Genomic DNA, 23,028 nt, shown 5'->3' with positions numbered 1-23,028 from the left:
GGCTTGGAATTAGAATTAGAATAAGCATTGGCAACCACATCCAACGAAGGCAGCAGACGCGCAAATTACCCACTGCCTTGTTGGGGAAGTAGTTACCAAAAACAACAATACTGGACTCTATTGAGGGCCTGTAATTAGAATTAGAATTGGCAACCATATCCAACGAAGGCAGCAGAAGTGCAAATTACCCACTGCCTTGTCGGGGAGGTACGTACCAAAAACAACAATGCTGGACTCCATCGAGGGCTTGGAATTAGAATTAGAATAAGAATTGGCAACCACATCCAATGAGGCAGCAGATGCACAAATTACCAACTGTCTTGTCGGGGACATAGTTACCATAAACAACAATAGTGGACTCTATCGAGGGCCTGTAATTAGAATTAGAATAGGAATTGGCAACCACATCCAACGAAGGCAGCAGACGTGCAAATTACCAACTGTCTTGTCCGGGACGTAGTTACCAAAAACAACAATATCGAGGGCCTGTAATTAGAATCAGAATAAGAATTGGCAACCGCATCCAACGAAGGCAGCAGACGTGCAAATTACCCAAAAACTTGTCAAGGTAGTAGTTACCAAAAACAACAATGCTGGACTCTATCGAGTGCTCGGAAATAGAATAAGAATAAGAATAAGAAATGGCAACCACATCCAACGAGGGTAGCAGACACGCAAATTACCCACTACCTTGTCGGGGATGTAGTTACCATTAACAATACTGGGCTCTATTGAAGGCCAGTAATTAGAAATAGAATAAGAAATGGCAACCACATAAAACGAAGGTAGCAGACACGCAAATTACCCACTACCTTGTCGGGGATGTAGTTACCAAAAACAACAATACTGGGCTCTATCGAAGGCCTGTAATTGGAATTAGAATTAGAATAAGAATTGGCAATCACATCCAACAAATACAGCAGACGCTCAAATTAGCCACTGCCATTGTCGGGAAAGTAGATACCAAAAACATCAATACTGGCCTCTATTGAGGGCCTGTAATTAGAATTAGAATAAGAATTGGCAACCACAACCAACAAAGGCAGCAGACGTGCAAATTACCCACTGCCTTGTCGGGGAAGTAGTTACCAAAAACAACAACACTGGACTCTATTGAGGGCCTGTAATTGGAATTAGAATTAGAATTAGAATGAGAATTGGCAACCACATCCAACGAAGGAAGCAGATGCGTAATTTACCCACTGCCTTGTCGGGATATAGTTACCAAAAACAACAATACTGGATTCTATAGAAGGCCTGTAATTGGAATTAGAATTGGTAACCACATCCAACGATGGTAGCAGATGCGCAAATTACCCCCTGCCTTGTCGGGGAAGTAGTTATCAAAAACAACAATAGTGGACTCTGTCGAGGGCCTGTAATTAGAATTAGAATTAGAATTGGCAACCACATCCAACGAAGGCAGCAGACGCGCAAATTACCCACTTCCTTGTCGGGGAAGTAGTTACCAAAAACAACAATACTGGGCTCCATGGAGGGCCTGTAATTGAAATTAGAATTAGAATTAGAATGAGAATTGGCAACCACATCAAACGAAGGAAGCAGATGCGTAATTTACCCATTGCCTTGTCGGGGACATAGTTACCAAAAACAACAATGCTGGGCTCTATTGAGGGCCTGTAATTAGAATTAGAATAAGAATTGGCAACCATATCCAACAAAGGCAGCAGACGGGCAAATTAACAACTGCCTTGTCAGGGAAGTAGTTACCAAAAACAACAATACTGGACTCTATCGAGGGCCTGTAATTGGAATTAGAATTAGAATGAGAATTGGCAACCACATCCAACGAAGGCAGCAGATGCACAAATTACCCACTGCCTTGTGGAGGACGTAGTTACTAAAAACAACAATCTTGGACTCCATTGAGGGCTTGTAATTATAATTAGAATTGGCAACCACATTCAACGAAGGCAGCAAATGCGCAAATTACCCACTGCCTTGTCGGGGACATAGTTACCAAAAACAACAATACTGGACTCTATAGAGGGCTTGAAATTAGAATTAGAATTACTATTAGAATAGGAATTGGCAACCACATCCAACGAAGGCAGCAGACACGCAAATTACCCACTGCCTTGTCAGGGACATAGTTACCAAAAACCACAATACTGGACTATATTGAGGGCCTGTAATTGGAATTAGAATTAGAATTGGCAATCACAACCAACTAAGGCCTTTTTGATGTTTGGTTTTCCAGGCCATTACATAGAGTGTGAGTCGGAGTCCACATTGGGAGCCTGAGAAACGGCTACCACATCCAACGAAGGCAGCAAGTGTTGGGGACGTAGTTGCCTAATACAACAATACTGGACTCTATCGAGGGCCTGTAATTTGAATTAGAATTGGCAACCACATCCAACGAAGGCAACAGATGCACAAATTACCCACTGCCTTGTCGGGGACATAGTTACCAAAAACAACTATACTGGACTCTATCGAGGGCCTGTAATTTGAATTAGAATTGGCAACCACATCAAACGAAGGCAGCAAATGCGCAAATTACCCACTGCCTTGTCGGGGACGTAGTTACCAAAACCAACAATCGTGGACTCTATCGAGGGCCTGTAATTAGAATTAGAATTGGCAACCACATCCAACGAAGGCAGCAGGCGTGCAAATTACCCACTGCCTTGTCTGTGACATAGTTTTCAAAAACAACAATACTGGACTCTATCAAGGGCCTGTAATTGAAATTAGAATTAGAATGAGAATTGGCAACCACATCCAACGAAAGCAGTAGATGCACAAATTACCCACTGCCTTGTCGGGAACATAGTTACCAAAAACTACAATACTGGACTCTATTGAGGGCCTGTAATTTGAATTAGAATGGGCAACCACATCCAACGAAGGCAGCAGACGCACACATTTCCCACTGCCTTGTCGGGGAAGTAGTTGCCAATAACAAAAATACTGGACTCTATAGAGGGTTTGGAATTAGAATTAGAATAAGAATTGGCAACCACATCCAACAAAGCCAGCAGACAAACAAATTACCCACTCCCTTGTCGGGGAAGTAGTTACCAAAAACAACAATACTGGGCTCTATTGAGGGCTTGGAATTAGAATTAGAATAAGAATTGGCAACCACATCCAACATAGGCAGCAGACACGCAAATTACCCACTGCCTTGTCGGGGATGTATTTGCCAAAACCAACAATAGTGGACTCTATCGAGGACCTGTAATTAGAATTAGAATAAGAATTGGCAACCACATCTATTGAAGACAGCAGACGCACAAATTACCCACTGCCTTGTAGGGGACGTAGTTACCAAAAACAACAATACTGGGCTCCATTGAGGGCCTCTAATTAGAATTAGAATAAGAATTTGAAACCAAATCCAACTAAGGCAGCAGACGCGAAAATTACCAACTGTCTTGGCGGGGAAGAAGTTACCAAAAACAACAATAGTGGACTCTATCGAGGGCCTGTAATTAGAATTAGAATGAAAATTCGCAACCACATCCAACACAATTACCCACTGCCTTGTCGGGGATGTAGTTACCAAGAACAGCAATACTGCACTCTATTGAGGGCTTGGAAATATGTTGGACTTGACCCTTCTGGCAGGTTCACCCCTAAACTTTTTTGCTGTAAGTTATGACCTGGTGTTGGTTGTTTTTGTCTACTGCGCACTTTACTAATGTGTCCCAGTGTAAAGAGCGTGCGCACTCTGAGTGCATGTGGTGAGATTGGCATGCCCTCCTATAGGAATGCATTTGGAATGTATGTGTCCCTGGTAGTTCCTGATGTGTGGGGAGTGCAGGGTCGAGTTTGGTATGTGTGAACTTGTGAGAGTGAATGCTGCGCGATGATGTGTGTGGCGTTCATGTGTCTATTGTGAAAGTGCCACTTCTAGAAGTTGGCATGTCTGTGTAATAAATGTAAAATAACTGTCTGGCTTGTGATTGGCTGGAGCTGGCTGGTGTGCCTGGCTCCAGAAGTCAGGATGGGTCTACCCCGGTGGTGAGTGGAATGATCTGCATATTGATGGCAGGGAGGAGTGCACCTGGGACCAGAATAGGGCTGGTCTTTCCCTCCACAATGCTGGCTCCACCCCCTGTGGTGCGACTGTTGACCCTAACCTGTCCTCTGAATGGGGAGAGGGACGGAGCACAATAGAGTGCTCTAGAACCAGCTGCGTCTGGTTTTCCCCCCACCCTGTAGCCAGAGACAAAGGGAATATGTGTATAAAAGAGGGGCTGTGACCCCATGACATTTTGGAATTAGAATTAGAAGAATTGGCAACCACATCCAACGAAGGCAGCAGACGTGCAAATTACCCACTGCCTTGTCGGGGAAGTAGTTACCAAAAACAACAATACTGGACTCTATCGAGGGCTGGTAATTGGAATTAGAATTAGAATTAGAATGAGAATTGGCAACCACATCCAACAAAGGCAGCAGATGTGCAAATTACCCACTGCCTTGTCGAGGACGTAGATATCAAAAGCAACCATCGTGGACTCCATCGAGGGCTTGCAATTAGAATTAGAATTGGCAACCACATCCAACGAAGGCAGCAGACTCGCAAATTACCCACTGCCTTGTTGGGGGAATAATTACCAAAAACAACAATACTAGACTCTATCGAGGGCCTGTAATTTGAATAAGAATTGGCAACCACATCCAACGTAGGCAGCAGACGCACAAATTACCCACTGCCTTGTCTGGAAGTAGTTACCAAAAAAAACAATACTGGTCTTTATTGAGGGCCTGTAAATAGAATTAGAATAAGAATTGGCAACCAAATCCAACAGAGTCAGCAGACTGGCAAATTACCCACTGCCTTGTCGGAGAAGTAGTTATCAAAAACAACAATAATGGACTCTATCGAGGGCCTGTAATTGGAATTAGAATTAGAATTAGAATTGGCAACCACATCCAACGAAGGCAGCAGATGCGCAAATTACCCACTGCCTTGTTGAGAACGTAGTTACCAAAAACAACAATCGTGGACTCCATCGAGGGCTTGCAATTAGAATTAGAATTGGCAACCACATCCAACGAAGTCAGCAGATGCGCAAATTACCCACTGCCTTGTCGGGGACATAGTTACCAAAAACAACAATACTGGACTCTATCGAGGGCCTGTAATTAGGATTAGATTTGGCAACTACATCCAGCGAAGGCAGCATACACGCAAATTACCCACTGCCTTGTCGGGAAGTAGTTACCAAAAAAAACAATACTGGACTCGATCGAGGGCCTGTAATTTGAATTTGAATTGGCAACCACATCCAACAAAGGCAGCAGACGAGCAAATTTCCCACTGCCTTTTCTTGGAAGTAGTTACCAAAAACGACAATACTGGACTCTATCGAGGGCTTGGAATTAGAATTAGAATAAGAATTGGCAACCGCATCCAACGAAGGCAGCAGATGCTCAAATTACCCACTGCCTTGGCGGGGATGTAGTTACCAAAAACAACAATCGTGGACTCTTTTGAGGGCCTGTAATTATAATTAGATTTGGCAACCACATCCTACGAAGGCAGCAGACACGCACATTACCCACTTCCTTGTCGGGGGCATAGTTACTAAAAACAACAATACTGGACTCTATTGAGGGCCTGTAATTGGAATTAGAATTGCCAACCACATCCAACGAAGGCAGCAGACGTGCAAATTACCCACTGCCTTGTCGGGGAAGTAGTTACCAAAAACAGCAATATTGGGCTCTATCGAGGGCTTGGAATTAAAATTAGACTAAGAATTTGCAACCACATCCAAAGAAGGCAGCACACTGTATATGAAAGAAGATTTGAGCAAGTTGACAACATGGTACAAGACATAAAGTCTGTTTCCTGTAGGGTGTTTGGATTTCCAGCCCATTATACAGAGTGGGAGTCGGAGTCCGGAGTGGGAGCCTGAAAAACGGCTACAACATCCAAGGCAGGCAGCAAGTGTGCAAATTACATCCTCCCGACTCCTGGTGGTAGGGCTGAAAAAATTAACAATGCTGGGCTCTTTTCAGGTCCTGTAATTGGAATAAGCAAGTTGACATTTCATGTTGCTTAAGAAAGAAAGTGGCTTTTTATACTGGCTCTTTTTTAATATTGTAAAAATGTTGTTAAGCTTTTCATTCTACACGAATGCTAAATAAGGTAAAAAGGTATTGTAAAGTATGCTACCTTTTTAAATAAAGTTAAATCTTTTTAAATGTAGGTGTGTGTGTGTGTGTTAAAATGGAAATATGAAAGAAAATATTAGCAAGTTCACAACTTGGAACAAAAAATAAAATATCCTCTAATGTTTGAAAAAGATGGAATACGCCTTGGTAATCGCCAAGAAAACGCCCGATAACTGTGCTGCCTTTTTAAATAAAATTAGAACTTTTTAAATGTAGGTGTGTGGATGTTTGTGTGTTACAATGGGAAAGTGTTGTAATAGTTTCATTAAAATACATACGAAATACATACTGTAGATTTCCTCGGCACGATCACACATCCCCCTGAAGACGACGATACGTTCAGATGTCTCCACTATCAACTTTCGATGCTACTTTCTTTGCCTACCTTGGTATCAACAAAAACAATACTGAACTCTATCGAGGGCCTGTAATTGGAATTAAATTTGGCAACCACATCCAACTAAGGCCATAGAGGCGCAAATTACCCACTGCCTTGTCTGGGAAGTAGTTACCAAAATCAACAATACTGGGCTCTATTGAGGGCTTGGAATTAGAATAAGAATTGTCAACCACATCCAACGAAGGCAACAGACGCACAAATTACCCTCTGCCTTGTTGGGGAAGTAGTTACCAAAAACAACAATACTGGACTCTATTGAGGGCCTGTAATTAGAATTAGAATTGGCAACCACATCCAACGAAGGCAGCAGATGTGCAAATTACCCACTGCCTTGTCGGGAATGTAGTTACGAAAAACAACAATACTGGACTCTATCGAGGGCCTGTAATTGGAATTAGAATTAGAATGAGAATTGGCAACCACATCCAACGAAGGCAGCAGATGTGCAAATTACCCACTGCCTTGTCGAGGACGTAGTTACCAAAAACAACAATCGTGGACTCTATTGAGGGCTTGTAATTAGAATTAGAATTGGCAACCACATCCAACGAAGGCAGCAGACGCGCAATTTACCCACTACCTTGTCGAGGAAGTAGTTACCAAAAACAACAATATTGGGCTCTATCGAGGGCTTGGAATTAAAATTAGACTAAAAATTGGCAACCACATCCAAAGAAGGCAGCACACTGTATATGAAAGAAGATTTGAGCAAGTTGACAACTTGGTACAAGACATAAAGTCTGTTTCCTGTAGGGTGTTTGGATTTCCAGCCCATTATACAGAGTGGGAGTCGAAGTCAGGAGTGAGAGCCTGAGAAACGGCTACAACATTCAAGGCAGGCAGCAAGTGTGCAAATTACATACTCCCGACTCCTGGTGGTAGGGCTGAAATAATAACAATGCTTGGCTCTTTTCAGGTCCTGTAATTGGAATGAGCAAGTTGACATTTCATGACATTTCATGTTGCTTAAGAAAGAAAGTCGCTTTTTCTGCTGGCTCTTTTTTAATATTGTAAAAATGTTGTTCAGCTTTTCATTCTACATGAATGCTAAATAAGTTAAAAAGGTATTGTAAAGTATGCTGCATGTTTTTAAATAAAGTTAAATCTTTTTAAATGTAGGTGTGTGTGTGTGTGTTAAAATGGAAATATGAAAGAAAATAAAATATCCTCTAATACTAAACGCCTTGTCGGGGAAGTAGTTACCAAAGACAACAATACTGGGCTCCATCGAGGGCCTGTAATTGGAATTAGAATTAGAATTAGAATTGGCAACCACATCCAACTAAGGCAGCAGACGCCAAATTACCCACTGCCTTGTCGTGGACGTACTTACAAAAATAACAATACTGGCCTCTATCGTGGGCCTGTAATTGGAATTAGAATTCATCCAACGAAGGCAGCAGACGCAAAAATTACCCACTGCCTTGTCAGGGAAGTTGTTACCAAAAACAACAATACTGGACTCTATTGAGTGCTCGGAATTAGAATAAGAATAAGAATAAGAATTGTCAACCACATCCAACGAGGGTAGCAGACGCGCAAATTACCCACTACCTTGTTGGGGATGTAGTTAACAAAAACAACAATACTGGGCTCTATTGATGGCCTGTAATTAGAATAAAAATTGGCAACCACATCCAACGAAGGCAGCAGATGCGCAAATTACCCAGTTCCTTGTCGGGGAAGTAGTTACAAAAACCTATTACTGCATGAAATATTAAGGTCTGCAAAATCGGGACGGATGTCCGGATGCGGAGTTGATGGTGCTGTGGAAGTGCTGGCTACAGCTGGTGGAGGGTCTTCCCGCAGCCTGTTGCATGCAACTCTTCCATAATTGCGGGGATGAAGAGTCTTCACATGTTTTACCATGCTGGCAGTTCCAAATTAATATTTTTTACGATAGCAGTTAAGGTGTGGCTCACTGGTTAGAGCAGGCAGACCCTGAAGCAGAGGTCAGACCCGGGACCAGGGTTCAATTCCCGACGCGGCAGGGTCTTGAGCTCAAAATGTCCACGGACTCGATAATTCTCGCTTCAGTGCCTGACCTAATCATGGGTTCACACTCTGCAACTCTGGGCATTAAGCTTGCTTAATCTCCACAATGGCCCCCCGCGGCGGGATGCCTGGCTTTCACCTTGTGGATGCCCTGTAGGGGCTATCTCACAGGGAAAAACCTGGACGGGTTCCCAAGGCAAGCGCTTAGAGACCCCTGGGTGATACGCGCTATATAAATCCAATATACAATACAATGCAATACAATAATGTACATCTTTTTTACATTTAGATTCTGTTGAAGACTTCGCAAGAAACTGCTTTCATTTTTCACCTTATTCAGTATCCACACAAGGCCGTGGGTAATTTGTGCCTCTACTGCTTTCGTTGGATGTGAGTGCCAATAGTAATTCTAATTCCAATTACAGGCCCTAGATAGATTTTTTATTCGGATCACTTCTAGAAAGCATGGTCCCACACACCTTACAGGTGACCTTGGCAGCATTCACTTTCTTTTTTGGGCTATTTGGAACATATTTCTACGTGTATTTCAGTCCAGTATATATGATTATTTGTGGTTAGTTCAGTGTGTGCAAGTCTACTCTCTCTTGACGGGTGAAATTCTACCCCCACCGTCAGGTTTAACATTCAAAAGTGTTTGACAACAAATATGACCATGTAGCCAATGTAAAGTTCCCATTAACCACAGTTAATATTTAATTTTGAATGTGTGTTAAAATGGAAAGATTTGAGCAAGTCGGAACAAGAACTAAAATATCTTCTCCTGTTTGAAAAAGATGGAAGAAGCCTTGGCCATCACCAAGAAAATGCCCGATAACTGAAATCTATGCATCTAAATCCATGAAAAAAGTTTTGAATGTATGGAAGAAACTAGTGAAAGGGCACTTGGAAGCAATAGTGCCCAGCATAAAATTTGTATGATTCCTCTTTTTGTTCAATCAAAACGCACCTTTTGGAGTATGACCATGTAAGTTGTAGTAGATCTCCAAAAACGATGACGAGTTTTCCTCAAAATAACACGTCATACTCTGTTTTAAGAATTTTCTGCATTCTTAAATGCACAAAGGCAAGCATTTAGTTTGATACCATGCTTACCTCATCAATAATTATAAGTTTCATTTTCTTCAAGACTCTTGAAGCTTCTCCAGATAGCTTGTGGTATTCCAATTTGTTTTCATGCTCTACTGGTAGCATTAGTAAACGATGTAAAGTGATTTCTTTATTGTTGTGTGCTGCCAACCCAGTTGGAGCAGTGACAATACAAGACAAATGTGACTTCGTTGTTTTCTGTAGATAACTTGTAATTACTTTAAATAAAAAACTTTTTCCTCATCCAGCTTGTCCACTCACGTACATTCGGAGAGGTTGAAATGACGTGCATGAGCACTCTTTCTTTTCATGAAGTAATCCATGGTCAATCTGTTCTCTCACTTGGTCATATATTTGTTTTTGCTCAACATTTAGTTGTTCTTCCAAGTTTCCTAAGTTTGTTACATATTCTTGAGCTTGATACATTGCTGTTTCCACCTCATCCATGGCAGTTGCTGCTTCATTTTGAACAATTGGTTCTCGTAGTGGATCCTGACTCAACGGAGCAGAAGTTTGACTGTCTTGAGAACTGTCTCTAGCAATCTCAGCTGCAATTGTAGCTTCTTGCTCAATTTCGTGGTTCAACATTTTCACATAATTAGCAAAAAAAGGACATTCTATAGTATCTTTAGTTGCGTTGAACGAACCTTCATAGCTCTGAAAATCTTCAAGTAATTCCAATTCTGAACGCCATGGCTTGAAGAGTTGCAAAAGAGCTAAAAAGTTAAATTCCCTTTTGTCATGAGTATCACAACTCAGTTTTCGTGATTAAACAAATGTCCTTTTCTTTGTTTCACCAAACATCCTTCAGAACCAATCACAGCATATATACCAATATTGATGTTTTCTGTAATATTCTGTTTAAAAGTATAGTTTTGCAGCACTTCATAGAGACAAATGTTCTCAAGATGATGACTTCTATTTGGATAATATGTATCCAACATATTTGTTTTCACAATATCTGTACTTTCTGGCTCTTTTTCAGCTAAATATTCAATTTCTTGTACAGATTTAAGTCCTCGATTTTGTGTTGCAGCAAGACCTAGACTCACCCAAATGATTCTTCTAGATTTGGAGATCTACTACCACTTACTCCTGTAAAAGCACAACCAGTATTTAAAACACTTGCGCATGAAGATACCAGAAAGTCTTTGGGTAGCATTGGAAATGTTAACATATTTTGAATATAAGGAACTTATTACAAATATGCGACAAGCAAATGATGCTTATCATGGAACTATTCTACAAGATATAAGAATTGGAAAAGTGACTGAACATGGCAAAGAAGCTTTACAGAGACAATTACTTTCCAATTTGTTTCCAAATGAAAATATCGTTCCTGAGGAAATATATATGAGAATTGCAGAAAACAAATCTGTAATCTGGTTAATGCCAACACTGCGTGAATGTTCTATATTCAATGAAGAAATTTTAAATTTGGAAAAGAAAGAAATTATAAAATTGGAAGCTATTGATAACCTAGAGCATGAAGGAATCCCTATTATTTTGACAGAAAAGTTGAAGAGGAAATCGGATTCTTTGGAGAAATCGATATCTAAAACTGCTGGTTTAGAAAATAATCTATATGCATGTATAAACTGTCGGGTAATTGTAGGACGAAATTTGAATGTGGGAAAAGGTTTAGTAAATGGAGCAATGGGTGACATTGTTGATTTCGTTAATTATCTAAATAGAGATGGTATTGAATTTTTGAAAATCAAATTTGATCAAATTGAAGAAGTACAACAATTTAGTCATTGTTCAGCTTGATTTTTCCAAACTTCTTAAAATGTCTGCTTGGGGCTGTTGACTTATGTAAGAAACTGCAAACAGGGTCAATATCTGGGACAATATCTGGAAAATTTCAAAACAATAACAGAGGAAGATATCTCTACAACATTTTGGAGAAAAAAAATCCGGATCGCCAGATGATCCAGCTTCTCCACAAATGCTATCCAACATTGAACAAACTCTCATTCCCAATATAACCAAAATTCTGAACGTATCACTAGCACAGTCAACAGTTCTTTCTCAATGGAAAGAAGCCGTAATTAGACCAATTATAAAAAAAACATCTGCTGACCCTACACAACTATCAAATTACAGGCCTATCTCACTCCTCCCCCTGTTCGGGAAAGCAATGGAATCAATGATTAATAATCAATTATCGAAACACTTAGAAAACAATAAAATCCTTGATCCATCTCAATCGGGCTTCCGGCCCCATCACAGCATGGAAACGGCCCTGGTTGAAATTGCTAATAACATAAGGCTCTCTCTGGATGCCAGGCAGTCCGCCATCCTAATCCTGCTTGATCTGTTGGCGGCCTTCGAAACCATATCTCATAGCATTGTTCTGGAGCGCCTGAGGGAATGTGGTGTCGAAGGTCCCGCTCTACAGTGGATTAAAAGCTACCGCTCAAACCGGTACTTTAAGGTAAAAATAGAAGGATTTTCATCCAAAAGCCAGTGTATCGATAAAGGCGTTCGCCAAGGATCAATTTTAAGCCAGACCCTTTTTAACTTATACATGTCACACTTGGCTAAAATAATTCGAGCATATGGTTGCAATACCGTGTCTTACGCCGATGACACACAGTTACTGATCACTCTTGGTCCGACCACATCAATACGCAGAACAGATTCATACAGTGCATGTTAACTATCAATGACTGGATGTCCAACAACCATCTCTTGCTCAACGCAAGTAAGACTAAGATTCTGCTTTTCGGTGACGCCCAAAACCTTTGGTCTTCCGACTGGTGGCCACCCTCATTAGGGCCGTGCCCCCCACCCAAGCTCGCTGTCCACAACTTAGGAGTAATAATGGACAATAAGCTTACTACGGCTGATCACGTAAACACTGTGGTGTGTACGTGCTATGGCATAATGTGATCCCTCAACAACATTTTTTAATGGATTCCACTTCAGTCTCACCTACCCATTGTTCAGGGACTAATTATCAATAGCCTAGACTATGGAAATGCACTGTTCACATCCATAAACGATAAACTCCTATCTAAGCTCCAGGTGCTGCAGAACACCGCAGCACGACTGGTTTTAAAACTCCCTCCACGCTCCCCATCGGCTCCCAACCTAAGGACTCTTCACTGGCTCCCCATCAGAAAGATTATTAAATTCAAGATATGTTGTCTAGTACACAAAACAATCAACAACAAGGGACCAACCTATCTGGAAAAGAAATTGACTAAATATCAGCCAGTAAGAACTCTCCTTTCAAACAGCAAGCACCTTCTGACCATCCCTAAGGTCCGCACCGTGAAAAACGGTTGAAGGTACTTCTCCAGAACTGCGCCAGAGCAATGGAATGCACTGCACCTACAGCTCTACCTAGAAACCAACCATAAGTCGTTTCATAAAGCCCTTAAAACGTGGCTCTTCTAAACGCTCAGTACCAAACCGGCCGCCAGCGAGCGCTATGAGACCTACAGGTGAAATATGCACGTAATAAATACCAATACATACATACATACATACATCAGTGTCAGCATCTATTCTTGGAATGTTGAGCTATTGATTAACATGTGTCCTCCTGCCTAACCCGTCAACTCCTGTGGTTGTTTTATGTTATTATTTATTTCACTTATGCATTGACAACTCTAGCTTATACATACTTACTCCATTATCAAACTCGTGTGTGAATAGAAACAATGGAGTTGATGCCCACACAGAATAAAAAAGAAGAGGTGGAGTCACCTTACTCTCAACTTGAAAGACTTTTTCAAAGAAATGCTACTTATGATCATCCGGACACAACACTAGATGGCAGGAGTATGCAGAACATGTAATTTTACAGCTGGCATGCGATCACATCTTCACTTTCTTAATACATACATTTGTTACATTTGTAACCTGAAAAAGGTAACTAAGAACTTGCATTCGTTTTGATACATTCAAGATCGACCCATCAGCAGCATTCTAAACATTGTGCCTGTTGGGAAGAAAGTGAAATTTAATTTGTTACTCTATTTGCATTGTATAAAGGTCCATAGCTTTTTGTTATGCTAACTTAAATTTATTTACATAGTGAACTGTCCTCAATCAGTGGCAAAAAGGTGTTGAGTCCATTATTAGGAAGGGTGCATAGCCAGCGAACCAACATGGTGGACGCAATTCAGAAAAGACCCTTACCATAAAGTTTTCCGTATAAATTGCTGAAGCTTTTTGGTTGCAGACACCACAATACTTTTCAACAGACTCTAAATGTAAAAAAGATGTATATAACAGCAATGCTAACCATTGAAAACTTAATTTGCAATATATTGTACATGTTTCCAAGTGTTTTCAAATCAAGGAAATGAGACAGTCACAACTGTTCCAAAGAAATTGTAATGGCTAGACAACGAACATAATTGAAAATTCACAAACATAATATCTTGCTATACTATGTTAGCATTTAAAGTTATGCCTTTTTCTAAAAAAAAAATATATGAACAAACAAAATACCAAATAATCCAATCCTCATGACTTCTCTAGAGTATGACACCTTTTTTATCATTGAAATGTTAAAGTCAAACCTGATGACTCCATTAGGTCCATTGCAATTTTCAATAAATAATTCTCCAGAAATATTTAATTAACACCTTGGATGCTCATGACGAGCTGAGCTCGTCATGAGCCACGGCGCTCCGGTGCTCATGACGAGCTCAGCTCGTCATGGTCCGTGGAACGCTCAGGTGCGGGGAGAATTCCCCCGCTGTGCTGAGCGTTCTATGGGAGGCAATACACCTGTGACGAGCTGAGCTTGCCATGAGCACATGAGCGCCGTAGCTCATGACGAGCTGAGCTCGTCATGAGCATGGGGGCGCTGTGCGCGCCCCCTTCCCCCAGCACAGCAGGGGATTAACCCCTGCTGCGAAAGGGTTAATAAATATTAATAAAAATCTGGGAAACTGGCTCCTGACATGTAACATTCTTCAAACTGAAAACAGAGTTAAAAATGTATATGTTGTACAAATGTCCAACCTGAAATTTAATTTACATAAAAACAAATGTTCGCAATAGGATTGGGGTTGAAAAGCAATCATAGATTTCAGAGCAACCGCGTTAGGACCATAGTAGTGGTCAGACAACATCATATGCTTCCGACGGGCACTATAGACACGTTCGGTAGACGTTCACAAATGTCATCCCTAAAAACCCTCTTTCCTATTTACGAGTATTCTAAAGAAGTATGCTATTAAGATAAAGTAATGTATCTTTAACAAATTAAGATTTAAAAATACCATAATGGAAGTATCATTACCAGCATGCAAACAACACCACAATTGTAGCTGTCCTGTTGCTTCTGGTTACATTCTACGACTAACTGCCATTGGTCATAGTCGGGACTCTTCAATTGCTGATGGAAAAACCTTTAGAGACATACGAATAGTGTACTATAACTCGCGCGCCCGCAATCCACTGCTGATGACGTCACATATTACATCACTCATGACATGGTCAGTGACATCACTCACGAGATCACTGATGACATCTCAAATGACATAACTGATGACATCATCCTTGTGAAAGAGTGGCTGACGTCCTCTCACCCTAAAATAACCTTTAATACACACATTGAAAAATAGAAACTAAAATGTTCAAAACAATGGAGATACCAATACCAGTTAGAACAACCTATTCAGTAATTCCAAAATCTACATACACATCCACTCATTCACCAACAGTTCTATATAGTCACTCATACATGTACTCACTCATCTTATGTACTCATACACCTATAGATCCTGTTACACACCTACACTCACACATAGATTTACTCACACACATACTCACACATGCACATAAAGTATGAAACATCTTTTTAATTCCATATACAGCTATACACACACCCCTACACTTACTTCTACAGAAACGTACACATACCTACTCTCTTAAACAATCACTTATAGAAACGCATACTTATTCATACAGGAACTCTTCCAGTCTCTCACTCTTATATATACTCACTTATATACATCAATACTCACATATAATAGATTAAAACATATGTACCTACTTATAAAGACACGATTGAGACAGTCATTCACTCACTAACACACCCATACACACACTCATCCACCCATACAGTCCTGCACACATGCTGTCTTCAAAACACATACAAGCAGTGAGTCACTCATTCATGCATCTATGCGCTAAGTAATATCCCCTCCCGAACCATACAGACACTCATACTGATACTCAAACAACCAACTAATAACCCATTTACACACTCATGTAGCTACTCACCAACCCCTGCAGCCGCTTATACACAAAGTGAGACACTGATACAGATATTTAAATATTTAAACATTACTCGCTAATACATGTATTCACTAAGTCAGTTATAGAATATATTTTACAAAAAAAACATCCATTTAGACACGTATTTACCCATTTATTCTTCCATCGACCTTTAGATATACATATATAAAAAATATTTATTTTTCAGAAAGACACACATTCACTGGATGATGTCATGAGTGATGTCATGAGTGATGTCATTTGAGATTTCATCAGTGATGTCATGAGTGATGTCACTGACAATGTCATGAGTGATGTAATATGTGATGTCATCAGCAGTGGATTGCGGGCGCTCGAGTTACAGTTAGCTGCACTAACTATAACGGAGGAATTTCAATGGTTTTGTATGAGTGAAATGTCCAGCTAACTATAACATGTGTGAAACCTATGGTTTTTTCAGTGAATTTCTAAGGTTTTTTGAAATGCTAATTCCTAACTATATTGGCATATACTTGCAAATGGGAGATATGCAGAATGTATATTTCTATATGACACGATTCAGAGGAGAAGCCCAGGGCATGAAGGCACAATGAGGATATGCTGGCCATGGTGGGTGCCTTCTCCTTTGGCTTGGATCCTGCTTGGTCTGAGACGGATGTATGTCGTTACAACGCATACTTTTACAACGCCTACCTTTACAACGCATTTTTTACACCGCAACATCCATTACAACACATTCCATTACAACGCAAGCCATTACAACGAATTCTTTGAAACTACCTTTACAACGCATTCCACTACAACGCATACTACATTTACAATGCATACCATTACAACGCATACCATTACATTGCATGTATGGTAAGTATTGGATAATGTAGGGGTAAAAATTACTATTCTAACTCCAGGGGGTGCAACAGTAGGGTAAGTGTTGGATAGTGTAGGGGTAAAAATTACTATTCTAACTCCAGGGGGTGCAACAGTAGGGTAAGTATTGGATAGTTTAGGAGTAAAAATTACTATTCTAACTCCAGGGGTTGCAACAGTAGGGTAAGTGTTGGATAGTGCAGGTATGCGTTGTAATGGTATGCGTTGTAATGACTGCGTTGTAATGACATGCATTGTAGTGGTATGCGTTGTAGTGACATGCGTTGTAATGGCTGCGCTGTAATGGCATGCGTTGTAATGGATGTTGCGTTGTAAAAGTTTTGTTGTAAAGGTAGTGCGTTGTAAAAGTTGAGTTGTAAGTGTTGTTTCCCGTCTGAGACTCATAGTAGAAAAAATTTTTATTAGTCCACTAAAACCATAAACCTTGTGATGGACGGACATGACATAACATTTACCTAAAAAAAAGAAAAAGAACTGAAAATTGTAGTGAATGGTAATCAAACCTTATTGTTTCTTATATGGAGTCCTGATATGAAATGTACTACAAATCCTGTAAGTAATTTGTGGATAAAGTGGCAGTGTGCAAAAGTTAGGATGACAGGCCGTGAAAGCCTAGTCAATTAAAATCATGGCTCTTGCTGAGGCCATACATAAGACAATGAGCTACAAATTTAAAAATTGTTCTGAAACATAAGTGTTTCTTTTTTGGGGAGCAAATACAAAATTTACTGCACATCCTGTTAGTAGTTTGCAGATAAGAGCCAGTGTGCAAGGTTAGGGCGACAGGCCGGAGACTCGATCCCTATAATCTTGTATTTCCCCACTAGTTAATGGTCTTCCTTGTCTAGCCAGTAATTTGAAATGTGGTGTGCTTAAAGCATTGCATATATTTATTGGTTTATTTTCACCTCCTAAGCCCTATGCATGCTTCTGGATTTATTTCTACCCTTGAAAGGCTCTTGCTGTCCCATTCTAATCCTTTGCCAGCTGCTCTATCTCACCAGGCGATGCTTGTAAATGTCTTTAGAGAAGCGTTATCGGTGGCAGGGCTCACTTGGAATTGTAGTAGAGAGCAGCGCTGTCATACAAGGTCCTTATTATTATTATTATTATTATTATTATTATTATTATTATATTTAAGTTTATAGAGCGCACAGCTACCCGGAGGTTTCCCGGCGCTAGGGACCAGATGAAGGGAGTGTACCAACGGAAGAAGAATCTGAGGAGAGCGATTATTGGTTAAATAACCAAGTTTTTTCCTCCCTGCGAAACTTGAGATAGCAAGGTTCAGTACGCAAGGATAAAGGAAGAGAGTTCCAGAGGGAGGGGGCCAAACAGGAGAAGGAGTGACCACCCATTCTGGCTCTTTTGACCCTAGGGACCTGGAACCTATACTGATTGGATGACGAAGGGTGCGGGGTGGACAGTACTGGTGAACTAAAGTGCTAAGATAGGGTGGGGCCCGGCCTGCATTAATTCTGGGCATAAAGCAGAGGGCCTTAAATTTAGTGCGGCTTTCAATACGGAGCCAGTGCAGGCTACGTAGATAAGTGGCAGTGGAGGATTTGTTAGGGAGTTTGCAGAGCAGCCGGACCGCCATGTTCTGGACTGTCTGTAGTTTGCGAGTCACCTCCTTGCATGCCCCCAGGAGAAGGACGTTGCCGTAGTCCAGTCTAGAAGTAATTAAAGCCTGGACTACGGTTTTCTGTGTCTCCTGAGAAAGCATTTAAATTATCTTTCTCAGCCACTTAATGATAGTGATGCATGTAGAGGAGGTTTTGACCACGTGTTGCTTCATGGACAACTGGTCATCAAAGATGATGCCAAGATTTCGTGCTGTTTTAGAAGGGATGGGAGGGGTGCCCATTTGCGCCGGCCAATGATGGGGACCCCATGAGGTAGTATTATGGCCAAACAAGAGGAGCTCTGTTTTCCCCCGTTCAGTTTTAATTTGTTTTCGTGCATCCACGTGGCGATGTTATTGAGCCCTACGCAGAGAGAGGATGGGGAGGAGTGATGTCCCATAGAAAGAGAGTAGATGATCTGAGTATCATCGGCGTATGAGTAAATGGTGAGCCCAGCTTGCTCCGCAATGGTGGCCAGTGGTCTAACATATACATTAAAAAGTAAGGGGCTCAGAATGGAGCCCTGAGGGAGGCCGTAAGCAGATTTATGGATTTGAGAGGCCGATGAGGAGGAGAATACTTGAAAAGTGCGATCTGAGAGGAAGCTAGCAAGCCAGTTGAGGGCTGAGCCAGTGATGCCAGATGACTTAAGAGCATTAAGAAGGATAGGATGGGAAACCGGGTCGAATGCAGCGCTTAAATCAAGCAGAATAAGTGCCACGGTTTCCCCTTTGTCCACTCGGCATCGAATGATTTCAGAAAACCCCCACAGAGTTGATTCCGTCGAAAAGCCGGACCTGAAGCCAGACTGGGATGGGTGTAGGAAGTTCCTTGATTCAACATGTTGAGTGAGTTGTGTGTTAATGTGTTTTTCCAGACTTTTTGAAAAAACCGGAAGGAGTGAGATGGGGCGGAAATTGGACGGGTTATTGGGGTCAGCATTCGCTTTTTTTAATAAGGGCACTATCATCGCATGTTTCCATGCAGAAGGTACCTTGGCTTCTCTGAGGGAGGTGTTGAGTAAATCCAAAATTAAATTGAGAGAAGAAGTGTCTAGGTTTTGTAAAATTTGTGGGGGGAGTGGATCCATAGGGGAACCAGATTTGATATTACTAATGATGTCATGGAGTGTAGTGCTGTTAAGGGGGTCCCAGGTACAGATCTGCTGTAAGGGTGTGGGGTTTATATCCTCTGGTGCCTCAGGTTCACAGAGAGTAGCTGGATCAGGTACCTTAGGGGCGCAGGTCTGCTGTGAGGGTGTGGGGTTTATATCCCCTGGTGCCTCAGGATCACAGAGAGGAGCTGGATCAAGTGCCTTAGAGAAAGGGTGAAAGGGGATCGGGTCTCCAAAGTCAGTGTAGATAGTGTTGATTTTGGAGATAAAGAACTCTGCTAGAGAGTTACATTGTGTAACGTCTAGACAGGAAGCTTTGGGCTGACATGAAGCGCCTGAAAGTTCCTGTACAACCTTAAATAGCGCTTTTGGGTGATTTTGTGCCTTAAGTATAGTTAAGTTGACATATTCTGTTTTGGCAGTATTACAGAGTGAGTGATATTTGGCTAAGGCAGTTTTGTAAATTTGCTTAGAACATAAATCATAATGTATACTTCACTTGCGCTCAAGGTTTTTGCAGATGGTTTTTTCTTTTTTCAGCAGGTCTGTAAACCAAGGAGCAGGTGGGTGATGCAAATTATACTTCTGCTTACGCTGAGGTAGACACGCGTTGGCAGCAGAAGTAAGCCAGCTATGAATGAAAGCCTCCTCTTTAATGCTGGTAACCTTAGTGAGGGGCCTGGTATTCTCAAAACAGGATTTAAAATTATTGAGGTCCAGATTTATCCAATTTCTAGTTGCCCTTGGTTCAGTGGGGATAGAAGGGTTTTTGGATGAACGATCGATAGTGACGGAGAAAATGACCATGTAATAATCTGACCATGGGTTGGGTAGGGGCGGCCTACATGTAATGGTATCTTAGTTGGAAAAAATAGGATCCAAAAGGTTCCCTGCCTTGTGAGTAGGGCCAGAGTTGTGAAGGGTGATGTTCAGAGCTGCTAGGTCCTACAAAAGGTTGGTGCTGATGGAGCAGGATGTGTCGTTCAGATGTATGTTCAAGTCACTGATAATCAAGAAATTAGGAGCATTCAGGAGTATGGGTGCTACGTGCTCAGGGAGGGCAGTGGCCCAGGAACTAGCTGGGCCAGGAGGACGGTATATGAGAACCCCAGAGAGGATAAAGTTAGGAGATATCAAGAGTTTAAACAAGCCGGCTTCACTATTTGGTATATCAAGGTCCTCCCATTTACAGGAATATGTTCTGTTAAAGACAATAGCTATCCCTCCACCCTCTTTTCCCACTCTATTTTTTCCTATATGAGTATAGTAATCGGGGAGGGCAGATGCTATGTCGGGGCCAGAGCTGTCATTTAGCCAAGTCTCTGTAAGAAATAGGGCCGCTGGTTAGGAGGAAGTAAGTAGGTCGAATATATCTCTCTTGTGTTTAGCTAATGCCCTACAGTTTAAACTGATAAAAGTAAATACTTGGGAGGGGTCTATATATTTAGGCCTTGATTGAGGCAGCGGGAAGTTACATGTGACTGTGTTAATTAGAGAGGGAAGGGATGAGAGGGAGAGGTTGCAGTTTGGGAAGGTTATTGGAGCCAGATGACAACACAGGGGTATGTTCTGTGGGCAGTGCGATGGCCTGAGGCTCAGAAGAACGTCTCTAGTGTATATGAGAGGTACTGCAGGATGTTTAGTGGCAGGGGGCATGGGCGGACGGGCGCAGACGGGCTAGACTTTGGCGCGCCATCGTCGCGCCTGCTGCGCGTCGGCAAGCACATCGGTTAAGAAGGGAGGCGAAGAACCAGATGCCCACGTCTCATAAGTCACCCTCTTCTGTACACCACCTCTACTGCCCTTGAAGACACATTGATACTTGCAAATACTTTAGGGGGTGAGGTGTTTAGTAAGGACAATAAAGGAAGGTACGCATGGAATCAACAGGTATTGTGCAGGTGATGGGGTGGACTCCACAAGGCAAATCGTCTGTTGGTGTACAATCGACCATGTCACACAGATGTTCCGCTGATTACTCTGGAAGGGATTGTCCACAAATTGGTTGTTTTCTGCAAGCCGCCACTAATGTCACTTTTAAACATCATTACTAAGGGAGATTCAGAAGTTGTGTAGCATACAGAGAGGACTAACGGCATCAATATGCAAAAATAAAGCCAAGAATGAGATTATTATCAAGCAAGGAAAATGAAATTACCTGTGCAGACGACCCCGGCATCTTCATAATGCATACAGTAATGCATGTTCCACCCGTAGTTCGGGCAGTCCCACAAGTAGGATTCATTTCCTCTGCAGGCCACGTGATCCAGGAGGATGCTCCCACTGCCCTGACCAAAGTAGCCAAGTAACGGAGCAGAATTGGCGATACCGCAGTTTAGCTGCCTGCACACAACGTCTGCATCGACGAGGCCCCAGGAATGAGAACACACCGTCCCCCAGGCTCCTGCGTAGTAGATTTCAACTCGGCCAGAACACCTTCCAAATCCATTTACGAGGCGCAAGGCCAGCCCTCCGGGACCTGCGGGGACACAAAGCACACAGTGAGAGGTATTCCGTCAAGGTGCTCCAATGGCCATAATCTTGGCATCTGTCAAAGGGATTTCAGCTCTCATTTTAACAGATTGCTAAAGTTAGATCAGCTCAGTGTCGTGAAAGACTACCTCCTGCATAATCACCACATTCACGCAGCATGTGTGGTTGTAGATACATATTTTTGACATCATTTTGTATTAACATTTCTCAGCGGCAGTGTATCCATGTGTACATATCTTTATTAACTGCATTAGACCACGATCTCCGTATAGTACAGAGTTTGACTCCATTATGAATGAAAAATTATTGCACAGTTACTTAAAACCATTTGCAGTGTAACACAAGCATTTGAAAACAGAACGTTAAAATTAATTAATTTCAGAGTTTAACCAATTTCATTTTCAGAGACAATACGATTAAAAATAAAAGGCTAAAAAGCGAATACTTGTATATGAGGCATTATGACGAAAGTTATTAGGTCATTTATAGAGTATGCCTTGATCCGTCCATGGCAAGTCTATTTTCTCACTGCTTGTCAAGATCTTATTCTTCAACAAGTCTGGAACGCACCTCCTCCATGTATCTCCCGATTCTAGCCAAGTCGGTAGGTAGAATGCAAGAGAATATAACTGCGATTGCTTCTTTCACCGTCCGAGCTCCTTTTGGTAGCCATATTGGCTTTAAAAGCTTCTGACAAGACTGTAACAGGCCAGGGCAGCAGCACATTAGGCGTGATAATGATTCTGTTTGAAAATTACAGATTCTACAGGTGATTTTGTTATCAAGGGATTTCCACCCAGGATTCAGTTCTTTAATTAGGAGAGGCACTAGTCTCGCCCATTGAATGTTTTTTAGGGCCTTCCACCCAAAGCTTGGTGAAGGTAAGGCTTGGTTTTGTGCTATATATATGTTGCAATCATCCCAGATTGACCTCCTCCTGTTTCCGAATTCGCTAGGTCAATCTTTTGAGACATTTGATAGCATTGTTTATTGATTGCATT

The 23,028-nt window shown here is 41.6% G+C and overlaps 1 protein-coding gene across 1 annotated transcript in view; it reads right to left on the bottom strand.

Annotated features, from left to right (window-relative positions):
* LOC147703588 (neurotrypsin-like) overlaps window positions 1-23,028 on the bottom strand; it is a 645,871-nt gene that overhangs the window by 486,027 nt on the left and 136,816 nt on the right. Inside the window, exon 3 of the mRNA XM_086929519.1 lies at window positions 21,693-22,013. Within this exon, the coding sequence (XP_086785645.1) occupies window positions 21,693-22,013 (321 nt within the window). The remainder of the gene's footprint in view (window positions 1-21,692; window positions 22,014-23,028) is intronic.

Source organism: Lissotriton vulgaris, chromosome 7 (genome assembly GCF_964263255.1).
Source record: "Lissotriton vulgaris chromosome 7, aLisVul1.2, whole genome shotgun sequence".
In the NCBI taxonomy this organism is placed as follows: Eukaryota; Metazoa; Chordata; class Amphibia; order Caudata; family Salamandridae; genus Lissotriton; species Lissotriton vulgaris.
This window is presented reverse-complemented; position numbering and strand designations above follow the sequence as displayed.